We start from the raw sequence: 12,370 nt of genomic DNA on the forward strand, positions 1-12,370 counted from the left end.
ACATAGAATAGGTAAATATTTTAACATAACAACAAATCAAGATCGGGAATCCCGTGTAAAAGCTATATACGGAACGTGTCAACGTGAAACCCTCTGATTTACAAAACAATGGACAGCTTTTTGACAGTTAAAGGCTTAATGTACGATTTCCTTCAAATTTTAAATTTGTCATTATATACTCAAAATGCTGAAATAATACTAGTTATAATGATCAGGAATGGTTTCTGTCCATTTTGAGCTGAAATAACGAGGTAACGTGAAAGAAACACTGCTTGTTATTTTGGCCGTTTAACACGCAGTTCTATGGGCGGACATAAAGTCATAATTTCTTGAATTATGACTTTATGTCGAACTTTGCTCTGTTTACCTACAAACACAACACATTTGGCTGATTCCATTTAGGTGCAAGCTGTGACATGTGTAAACATTACAAATATGCCAAAAAATCAGGTTTGAAAAAAATTAACCAAATTCATATTATAAGATCGTACATTATGACTTTAACTCTCTTTATAACAAAATAATCATCTGGTATCTCATGATCAAATATTAAATGGGGGCAACAGAAGGAGAATGCATTGGAAAGCAAGACGGAAAACTTGACACGACCCATTGTATCAGTGTGTTTTGCGATCGCTACTTCATTTTACTCACACAACGTAACAATGAAAATTGCTCTAAAAATGTTTAATAACATTATTATTTCACTGTCAGTCCTTGGCCGATAGCATCCTAACGTCAGTCACGTGGCTCGTCCAATTTTTAGCAAAAGACGTTTCTGGCACTGTATAATTCACCCTGCATGGTTTAACCAGTGTTGTAGATCATGTGGAGCAGTTCGGGCCCTTTTAACATCTCTGTTATCAGCCCTATTCCTAACCCACTTCATTTTCGCTTTTGCCCGGGTACCCTGAACCCTCGAGGACCAATGACTTCGCCGGCCTTGTCCACCCGCTTGCTACGCTCCTTTCCATTATCCATATATCTCTTACATTAATTAAATTAAAACCCTCATGGTGGTTACAGAGACGTAAAAAAGACATTTTCTGAATTCCAGTAATTTATTGTCTTAAACTAGATACGCTTTAAAATGTTAAAATCCAAATCCCCCAGATTTTCGATCCTCCTATAAATGTTAACTTGCTTTATGCCTTCCATTTCAGACAGAATTAATATGAAGGAATTATATTTATACTTATATTTAAATTTTTAATCGTGAGATACTTGTATTCGTTGCTATATTCGTGATTACGTCCTTCTCATGCAGTTTTATTTTTAAGTTTTCGTTCTAACCATCATAATTACAAAATCAGCATCATCATCATAATAATCATCATCTATCATCTATCATCATCATCATCATCATCATCATCATCATCATCATTATCTGATACCATTTTGTTCGTCGTCATTTTCATTCATTGTTTAATTGTTTCGCAAATTACGAAATTTGAACTTTGACATTGGAATAATGTAAATTTGCACTGTTTGGAAAGCAACCTATTCGAAAGTTCCTTCTGCATAATTTCGTAAAAACTAGAATTTCAACTTAAATATAATCGGATGACGTTGAGTTTGGATTGGAATCAACTTTCATCAAGCCCTGATTCTCAAAACCTTATTGTCTGCTGCTGAATTATCATGATTACTAGTATGTCTAAATACAACGTCATCAGATTCTTGGTTCGAGTTTGTTTTTGGAGCATCTGGTTCTTGTTATTGGAACAAAGTTTGCTTGAAACAGAAGTGATAGATATTACAATGAAACAGCGGCAAAAAGACGTATCTCCACGATCTGTCGAATGAATGAGTGCATTATAACCCAGAACTCCGAGGCATAGCTGCCATGCGTTGACATGTGCAGCTCTGCACCACAACAATATAACACAAATGACTAAATGGATCTAATTGTCTGGCTGCTGGACTTGCTCGAAAGTACATCTGCAGCTAAAGACCATAATGTGATTAAGCCGCTGAGCCCTGGGTAATCAACATGCAGTCATCCATATGAGGGCGGCTAATGGAGATATGTCCTTCTGTCACTGAGTTAATGCAAGTTTTCAGAACTTTGAAATCCTTGATGACTTCAATGATAAAGAAAGAGAAACCCATGTCGTTGACTCAAGTTGCATTGTTTACTCCTTATTTACTTCAACCAAAATGGTAAACAAAAGTATTGAAAACTTGTTTCATATGTAACGTTATGGTAGATTGAATGTGCATCACCGATTCCTGACGAACTGGTGATATTGAAGTAATATAAACTCGACATTTTGTTTTGCAGAACGAGTTACGAGGTTTCCGAAATGACAATCCTGGAGAATATTTCAGCGAATTTGCTCAAGGACAGCCGGTAAGGTCTTTGCTTAAATACAGTACACTTTGCCTGGATTTTAAAAATACTATGTTGGAGCGAGATTAGGGCTGTAAAAAACAGCAATAAAACATAATAACAAAGTTACAAAACAATAAATGTTTGAAGTTTTTACATTTCTGAGATGCATTACTAACATTTTAATACACCACTCTCGCAAGTCCATATAAATTATAAATCGTCTGCTCATCGTAAATCTAACATATCCTATGGACGGGCTACGACGGGGTTTTAACACTTACGACGCGTCGTAAGGGTTACGACGGTGTTAAGAATTACGACGCGTGGTAGATTTTAGTAAAACGCACACCAGCAGTTTCAAGAAAAGTAGTACAGTGATCCAAACAGATCGCTTTTAATGTTTACGCCTTAATCTTGTTAATGTGCTTCTCTTTTCTCTTCAGATCACCTATAGCAACGTGGGTGTTGTACAAATGACATTCTTAAGATTGCTAAGCAGTAGAGCAACACAAAATTTCACGTACCTTTGCAGTCGAAGCGCTGGATGGTATAGTGAAGAAGACGATAGCTTTCAGTACGCGCTCAGGCTTCTAGGTGCAAATGAAGAAGAATTCACCCATGGTGGTACTTTCGAGCCGTTGGTTCTCAAAGATGAGTGCAAGGTATGGAAGACCTAGAAAATACAAGAATATTAATTTTGTTTTTGTTTGGGACTGGTCCATCATATGACAATTTGTACCCTCACCCCACCCCCACACAGATACCGCTACAAGCTTTCACAGACAACTGTTATATGACAATGTGTACCTCCACCCCCACACAGACACCGCTACAAGTTTTCACAGACAAACGTGAACGCTATAATAAGCATATTCTTGCGCAAGCTCTTCTTGCGTCATGACAGCTTTTTGGCGGATTTGTGCGCATTAGAAATGTTCAAATTCTTGGACGCATGAAATAGCACAATAGTTGCCGTCAATAACCCTCCATTATTTTTTTTTCTATTTATTCAGGACAAACGTGCTAAAGGCGAAACTGTTTTAGAAATAACAACAACCAAGCTCCACCAGCTTCCTATCATCGACTTTGCAGCCTCAGATTTTGGCGAGAAAAAACAGAAGTTTGGCTTTAGGGCTGGTCCGGTCTGTTTCAACTGAGAATCGGATGTTGATATTGCAGCTGTATTTAAAACATATTTTTGAACCAGGGTCCAAATTTTCATTGGGCCATTAGCAATGTTATATCGTATTTTGATTCTCTCTCAAAATGGTGCTATAAAGGTGGTGCTCAATTCTGTTATTTTTGACGCAAAAGGATTGAATAACAAAATTGTTTTGCTCTAAAATGACTGAATTTCAATATATATTTTTTCAAGACATTTTTAAAATTGGAGATACCATTTATTTGTAATATTTGTAAGCCATTTTTTCTACCCGTAGAATGCACAATCGTATAATAGAGTAGCTGGAATTAGTTTAATCCATGCGTGTATTTAGAGCGTAGTTTGTTTACTATGCTTCAACAAGGAGAACGTGTTGGGACGCATGGTGCTTGTACATGTAAATTGACCATGCCCAACCGACTCACCACCCTATTGTGGCCTGTACAAATGCAAGGAATATTTCTTAATTAATTTCTTATCTATGATTCAGGTACAAATTCCAATTTTTTTTTTTTTTTTTTTTCTTTTTTGTACATACCCCCAAAAAATGGAAATAAAAAATTGAGTTAATGAATAGTTTATAGAAAGCGTGACGTAGAACTAATTATTCAGTTACCATAAAAAGTTATTTGGACATTTTGTTAAAAAAGAGAGCCGACATGCATTATTCCCCAATGCAAGGAGGATTATTTTTTCCTACGGCGAATGCATACACTTCTAAGCCACACGCGGCAAATATGAGTTTAAAATCAATGCGCGTGTGGATTTTTTTGACATCTCAGGGTTGTGTTTTCGTCGTAGATGTATGCAGTTGGTACGTTGGCCCCAGGGAGTGGGGATTATGTAAACCGTTATGTTGTGTGTTAACATCAAAAGACCTTGTTAAATAGTCGAGAACTCTTTGAACACACTGTTTCCGGTGGGCCTACCTCCGATCCCTGCGGCCAACATCTTTTTTCTCGTAAAATCGTTTGTATAAAAAATAAAAGTGCAAGATAACTTTGCTTGTTTTCTAATTTTGATATCTTAGTGTTTGGTGAAACTTTTTGTATAAAATGGATTATTACCTATAGTTTATGTAGGAACAACGCTATCCCTCACCGTATACCATAAAGGCAGTCCCACACATACCGTATAGTGGTTGCACATTTTGTACCGTTTGTAGCTTTTCAACATTTTCGAGTTTAAGAGGTCGATCATTCCAGATGGTTGCAGGTTGCATTTTCTGCATCTAAAGTTATATTTTGTGTACTGTAGCAAAATATATGTTAATAGTCACTTAAATCATACTCGTGGCTTTCCATAATGTGGACCATGCATTAAAATATTGTTTAACCATTTTTATATTAGAGAGAACTTGGATAAAGTTTACAAAACAATACATTATATGCATAAATAGATATTAAAGTATTAAAAAGTAGCTAAGCTTTTGAATTTTACATATTACGTTATTCTATTATAGTGGGGAAAAACAGAACATGTGAAGTTACTTGTAAGCATTTGTAGAAATCATTGTGTTTACAGTAAAAGAACTTAACCAGTCTAGCTTTGAATTATATAATTTTGTAAATACATAAATAAGAACCGTTGTGCTGCTCATGTTAAGGGTTTCAACAATGATGACTAGGGTTCTCTTCAAAATACTTAGATAAAATATAACGCTACCCAATACTATGCAATTTCAGTAATTCATGGATGTGATGATAAAAAACGGCGCCGACTAGGCGATTGAATGAATACGCTGAGCTGTAGTAAACACAATATATGCTTTCCAGTACTAGGGCCTATTATCAAAATGGCGTCACAATGTTGCCGCGCTACCTCGTTAATTTTCCATTTCATTTTGGACTATTCCAGTTGAAATCCATACACCCCCTATGGAAGGCATGACCTTAATCTTCCACACAGGGAGTGTGAATTTCAAATGGGGTTACCTGAATGGGTGACTCCATTTGAAATCTTCCCCCTGTGTGTATGTGGGAGATTAAGGTCATGTCGTTCATAGGGGAGTGTATGGGTTTCAACTCGAATAGCCAAATGACCACCTTTTTAAAAAGAACCAAACGTGTAAGCATAATCTGGAAAACTGTTGTACAATTTCAAGAATATAAAAAATCATTACCTAAAAGTGTATAAAAATTGTATTATGAGTTGAGCATGAATAGCACCAATAAAAGATAAATGGGAGTAACGTTCATCAAAGTATGTTTATGTCCAACTTATAAAAAAATAAGGGTTAATTAATATGAATTTGTTTACTAAGTTTTTTTCAGTAAAATATCATTATAACAATAAGAGAATATAAATGCTTTTTTGTGCACTGGATATTTATAATGCAATTTCATACGACAAGTATGTAGGATTTACCTGATTTAAAAAAAAAAATGAATCAATAAAATACAAGTAATTGTTAACCCTTAACAATTGGGCAGAATTGTGTTCCGTTATTTATTGTCATGCCTCTCCCAGTCCCAGCAAACGGTTTAAAAACGTTTTAAATAAGTTATATTTTGGCTTTTGGTTTAGGTAAAAAACGTTTTAATAACATTAAAATGTCGAGTTATATAAATGTCATGATACGTTTTAAAACGTTTTGTATGAAAACACACTACAACAATATTTTTAAATGTTTTCAAAAAATGTTATTGTAAACTATATTTGCCAAATATTGTGTCAATACTTAAATAACATTATGTTAACATATTTGAACCCAACAAGCACAGAAATGTTCTTAAAATGTTTTTTTTTCAAACCTTTTTAATAACATTTAAATGTCGGGTTATATAAAGGTCATGAAAACGTTTTTAAAACGTTATTCAGAGGTGTAAGTCTTCCGGAATTTTTTTTTACATTTCCGGGATTGGATGATGATAATTCGTCATAAAAAGAGCCAAAAAAATTTTTTTGAGGGGGTGATACCCTGCAGCCTATTCCCCGGACAAGCCCCGTGCACTTCCGGGAAATTTGGCGAGGTGCTCGCCTTTGGCTCGCATGTTTTTCAGGGAGTGGATCGTTACCCCGCTTACACCTCTGGTTATTGAAAATATTTTGAGTAAACATTTTTGTCAAAATATTTTTCAACCCCAAAATAACATTCTGTTTAGAATGTTTTGTATCAAGTTTTCAAGAATGTTTTTGGAATGTTATTAAAACGTTTTTATACCTTTTATATAACCCGATATTTAAACGTTTTCTGTAAAACATTTTTGTTTGCTGAGCAGTAGATTATCAAGAAATGTTTTTTAAGGTTATGAAAACGTTTTATACTCTTAATATACCCTTTATATAACCCGACATTTTAAACGTTTTCTGACAACCTTTTGCGAATGATGTTAGTGTTTGCTGGGGGTGTATGGTACATATAGTTTTCAAATACTGGAAGGGAAATGGGGGGGGGGGGGCTATTTTTCAGACCTACTGCCCCGAATCCGAAGGGTGATGGCAGGTCCCGCGTGGCCTATAGCCAGTAGCGAAGGGAAAATAGTGACCCAATATACCACGCAATATTTATTTTGGAGGCCCTGGGCCCGGCCCTATCAGGCCGAATGGTTAGGCCAGCCCTGGGCTGCCGTTATCATGGATGTGTTTAAAATATAAAGGTAGGGACGGGAGGGAGACACATTCGCCCTAAAATTAATAACAGAGGAAAGAATAAAGCAATAACTGCCCTGTAGGCATACCCCAGCAAACGCAAAAACGTTTTAAATAAGTTATATTTTGGCTTTAGGTAAAAACGTTTTAATAACATTAAAATGACGGGTTATATAAAGGTCATGAAAACGTTTTGAATGAAAACACACTACAACAATATTTCTAAAATGTTTTCAAAAATGTTATTGTAAACTATTTTTGCAAAAATTTTTGGCCAAATATTTTGTCAACACTTAAAAAACATTGTGTTCAAATATTTGCCCCTAGCAAACACAGAAATGTTCTTAAAATGTTTTCTTCAAAAGGTTTTAATAACATTTAAATGTCGGGTTATATAAAGGTCATAAAAACGTATTTAAAACGTTATTGCAAATAGCTTGAACACATTCATCAGGACTGTTCATAGTAGAATATTATTGTTAGTTGTGATTTCATACGACTAGTCCAATAAAATATCCACTTACTTGCCCTTTCTCGATGCTATTGTTGTAATGACGATCTGTGTACAGCTGATGTTGACTGCTGCTTAGCAACCAAGTTGCCAGTTGATTTTCTGTCAGTTATCAGATCGTCAAAAACGTGACTCAAGTTGTATTGCCCCTCGTCCCTGTTCATAGTGATGCCAAAACGTACGAGCAATTAGCTTCTGATCCTACTCCTAAATATAAGAGGAAGTTAGTGTCTATTTTATCTTGACTGTCAGATGAGGAGAAAATTCCTCAAGCTAAATACAAACAGTTGTATCCTACTGCTGAGAATGTGCCTCGCTTGTATTGCACGCCTAAAATCCACAAACCCAATGCGCCTCTTAGACCAATTGTTGACTACACATTTCCACCATAGGATACGAGACATCTAAATGGCTTGCGAACATACTGGCCCCCATGATAGGAAATTCAGAACATATGTGGTTAACTCCAAGCAGTTAGCGGAGGAGATGGTAGATGTGGTTATCGAGGAAGGGGATATCCTGAACTCGCATGACGTGGTCTCGTTGTTCACCTGTACACCAGTCAACAAAGTTCTTGACATTGTGAAAGAAAGAGTACAGAAAGAGAGTTGGCTCAAAGAATATAACAAATCTTACGGTTACAATCTTGCAACAGAAGATGTGGTGGAATTACTGGATTTCATCTTGTCTACCACACATTTCACGTTTCGTGGGCAGATCTTCAGACAGCGATTCGGGGCAGCCATGGGCAGTCCTGTGTCTCCATTGGCAGCAAACCTCTTCATGGAACACTTGGAAGGGACTGCAATTGCCACCGCGCCTATGGAATGTAAACCGAAGCTGTGGAAAAGATATGTTGATGATATCTTGCAAATCGTTGCCAAAGATGAAGTTAACACCCTCACCGACCACCTAAACCAAGTGATTCAATTAAATTCACATATGAAGAGGAAGAAGTGGGAAAGATCCCATTTTTGGACACCCTGATCGTTCGACGTGATGACGGATCAATTATATTATTGGTCTATCGGAAGGCAACACACACCGACCAATACTTAAACTTTAGGTCACATCACCCCCTACACCAGAAATAAGGGGGGATCGTTCGTACTCTCATGGACAGAAAGAACAGAATTGTCACCGAAGAGGAGAGGAAAGAGAGGATGAGCATATCAGAGACGCACTTCAGAAATGTGGGTACCCGGATTTGAGCATCAAAAAGGTGAAAGATCAAATGGCGAAACCTAAGCCAAAGAAAGAGAGAAAAAAGAAAGACGATTCGACCAAGTCTAAAGGGTTAGGTGTAGTCCCATATGTGGAAGGTGTGTCAGAGCGCATTTTTTAGGATTTTTAAAACATATAATATCGCCACTGCAATGAAACCTAATACACTTCGCTATCTCTTACTTCATCCGAAAGACAAGCGGGAACCTTATTTTATAACTCCACAGATGTCATTTACTCCATTCTTTGCAAAAACTGTAATTCGGCTTACATCGGGGAAACAGGCAGACAATTCGGGAAAAGACTTGATGAACACAAAACTGATGCTGAAAAAACCGGAGATAACATCAAAACAAGAGCCACCAGAAAGGCATCACAGTCTGTTGTTCATAAATTACAGACCATGTGGTTGAGAACAATCATGTTATTGACTGGGATGAGGCAAATATCGTGGGCAAAGAGAGCAACATTATAAAAGATGGATAAAAGAAGCAATCACCATCAGGAAGCGGGGCAATACCATGAACAGGGACGAGGGGCAATACAACTTGAGTCACGTTTTTGACGATCTGATAACTGACAGAAAATCAACTGGCAACTTGGTTGCTAAGCAGCAGTCAACATCAGCTGTACACAGATCGTCATTACAACAATAGCATCGAGAAAGGAAACTGACAGTTTCCGAAATGTCTGCAAGTGAGTGGATATTTTATTGGACTAGTCGTATGAAATCACAACTAACAAGTCTATTTTTCGCAAAATATTTTTTCAACCCAAAAATAACATTCTGTTCAGAATGTTTTGTATCAGGTTTTCAAACATGTTTTGGAATGTTATTAAAACGTTTTTATACCCTTTATATAACCCGACATTTAAACGTTATCTGTAAAACATTTTGTTGTTTGCTGGGCAGTAGATTATCAAAAAATATTTTCTGACAACATTTCATAACCTTTTGCGAATGGTGTCGAAAACGTTTTGTGTTTGCTGGGACATTTGCCTTTTTAGTACGAAAAACACCAGAGGGCGGGAATTAAAGAGGGGGCAAGCCAACTATTAAGGGAAATGACTTTGACGGAAATGATCAAAAATGGGTTAAAAGTACAAAAAAGGGCTTACAATCTTGCATATCAGGGTGGCCAGCATCCCGGGGGGGGGGGAGGATGGCAAGACTTCTCATAGAGAGGCAGCTGTCCCCTTTGCCGCCCCCTTGGCTATGCCTCTGCAAATAGGGTAAATTTGACATACGTCATGTGCCCATGAAATGACCCAGTTATTTTTGGCAAATCCTACACCCAATGACCCCGTTTTTTCAGTAGCCTACACTGAATGACCCCCTGTTTTGAACAATTAGTCCTGTTTTGAACAATTAGTCCTCAAATTTCGGCGCATTTTGAACAAAATAAATGAGTTCTGTCTATTTTGTACTGTAAAATTGGGTAAAAAGCTATTTTTGATTGTTAATGATGTGAAATTTTGGGCGCTCCCATACAAATGTGAAATTTTGGGCGCTCCCATACAAAATCACCCCATTTTTGACATTGCCAACACCTAATAACCCAATTTTTTCTGAAAATTTCTACACTGATGGACCCCTAGTTTCGTACGCTGGTGGGCACAGGTACGTCATATTCATATTCGAGTGCTCCCCCCACGGGTGTTGCGCACTGACCCACAAAATAGCAAAACACACCACATTTGGGACTAAAAAGTCTAGTAAATCCGAAACAAAATATGCCCGTCCCCGACCCTCGCCCTAAATTGCAATGGTTCCGCCACCTGCTTCTCCAAGATTAATTTCACATATTTTTGGGAGTATGAGTAACCTGGATTACAAATAATATAATGGGCTTTTTAAATTCAAAAAATTGAGAATTTTTTGGAATAACCAATTTCAAATTCCTAAAGCCATAATGTACGAGCTTATATGAAACTGTTTTTTTTTAAACCCGACCTAAAAATGTCATAACTCTACAAAAAAGTCCCACATTAAATGGCCAAAATAGCCAGCGGGGTTTCATTCACGTTAACTTGATGTTTCGGACAGACAGAAGCCTTTTCTGATAAGTTCTGTCAGAATTACTAATGTTATTTAAGTATTCTGAGTAAAGAATAACTAAAAACAACATTTTATGGACTTGTACATTATGGCTTAAATTGATTAGTTATACAGTAAGCCAAAAAATTAAGGTACCAGTTAGGTTCACCTACTGTATATCCTAAACAAAGACAGATATGTCATAATTGAGACCTGTAGATAATAGCTGCATCTTTTAGCTCGAATTTAAGACATCATTCGTTGAAATTGTCCAAGAAATAAAGACACGGCGATCCCCAAACCCAAGGAAGATACCAATATAAACATTGCAGTTTCCTTCATTGCATGCCCTATTGATTTGTACACAAAGCGTTCGTGAACAAGAGAACTGGCGCCGCGCTTCCCTTGATTAGCACGTTAAAACTAGCGTCGTGATTTCACTGATTAGAACACGGAAGTGCAACTTTTGAGTTTGTTTCTTCATTGGGTTTTAGACCATCGTTTCTTTAATTCTCAACTAATTTCAACAAATAAGGTCTTAAATCCGAGCTAAAGAGTACAGGTAGGTATTGACTTTGTTTTAATTTGACATACAGCCTGTCTCAAAAAAAGTTGTGCAAGTGAAAAGCGCCCTCTCTGGCAATAAGAAAATACTGTTGTGACATAATGCTTACATCAAAGTCACGGGCGTAGTCTTAGCTCTCAAATGCCGTTTGTTCTGTTCAATTTGCTTGTTTTAATCTCGAGATATGTTTAGTTAAAGACGAAAGGGTAAATTCACAATTGTGCCACTTTTACTAGGGAAGAGGGCTTTACATGTAACAGTGATAGCATCAAGTTTATCAAGAGTTCCTTCGTGAAATCAAAAGAATGCATCAATTACACACAATACAAAATTTTTGACCGTTTTTACTTTTTTATCATGATGCAGTATTGATGATTCTCTTTTTCCACTTAAAAGAGATTAAAAGATAAATAAATATTTCACATTCCGCTGTAAAAATTAAATGCATGTGCATGTCAATGGTTTTATCATGGTAAATACTGTTCTATTAGTCACATAAGACATGTTAAAAGACAAACAAATATTGCGCACTTATACATGTTATAGGTTAATGAACGCGTATTACTTGTTGGGAGAGATATTAGACAAAATAATGCACGCTTGCTGATGTTGACACGTCTAATGCATGCACCAGAAAGGGGGAGTGCATTAGACGCATCGACATCAGCTATCATTGATTCACATGTACAGCTCTCTTCCCTAGTAAAAGTGGCACAATTGTGATTTTACCCTTTCGTTGTTAAATAAACATATCTCGAAATTGAAACAAGCAAATTGAACAGAACAAACGGCATTTGAGAGCTAAGACTGTGCCCTTGATGTTGATGTAAGCATTATGTCACAACGGTATTTTCTAATTGCCAAAGAGGGCGCTTTTCACTTGCACAATTTTTTTTGAGACAGGCTGTATTTGTCTTTATTTGGGATATACATGGATGAACACA

General features: G+C 36.7%; 2 protein-coding genes across 4 annotated transcripts in view; both read left to right on the forward strand.

Moving 5' to 3' along the window:
* Positions 1 to 5,716, forward strand: part of LOC140166495 (uncharacterized) — an 82,551-nt gene extending 76,835 nt beyond the window's left edge. For all 3 annotated transcript variants that reach the window (XM_072189975.1, XM_072189974.1, XM_072189976.1), the window contains 3 exons: positions 2,285 to 2,353; positions 2,779 to 2,997; positions 3,349 to 5,716. In XM_072189975.1, the coding sequence (XP_072046076.1) occupies positions 2,285 to 2,353; positions 2,779 to 2,997; positions 3,349 to 3,492 (432 nt within the window). In that variant the 3' untranslated portion in view covers positions 3,493 to 5,716. The remainder of the gene's footprint in view (positions 1 to 2,284; positions 2,354 to 2,778; positions 2,998 to 3,348) is intronic.
* A 2,291-nt stretch (positions 5,717 to 8,007) lies between these two features.
* Positions 8,008 to 8,586, forward strand: LOC140166943 (uncharacterized). The gene has a single exon (XM_072190426.1). It carries the CDS (start codon positions 8,008 to 8,010, stop codon positions 8,584 to 8,586), a length of 579 nt encoding a protein of 192 aa, XP_072046527.1.
* Positions 8,587 to 12,370: the final 3,784 nt, after the last annotated feature.

The sequence above is a fragment of the Amphiura filiformis genome, chromosome 12, assembly GCF_039555335.1.
Source record: "Amphiura filiformis chromosome 12, Afil_fr2py, whole genome shotgun sequence".
Classification (NCBI taxonomy): domain Eukaryota; kingdom Metazoa; phylum Echinodermata; class Ophiuroidea; order Amphilepidida; family Amphiuridae; genus Amphiura; species Amphiura filiformis.

What these genes read in the sequence shown, in the direction of transcription:
- LOC140166943 (XM_072190426.1), top strand. Translation starts at nt 8,008, where the DNA reads ATGGCTTGCGAACATACTGGCCCCCATGATAGGAAATTCAGAACATAT.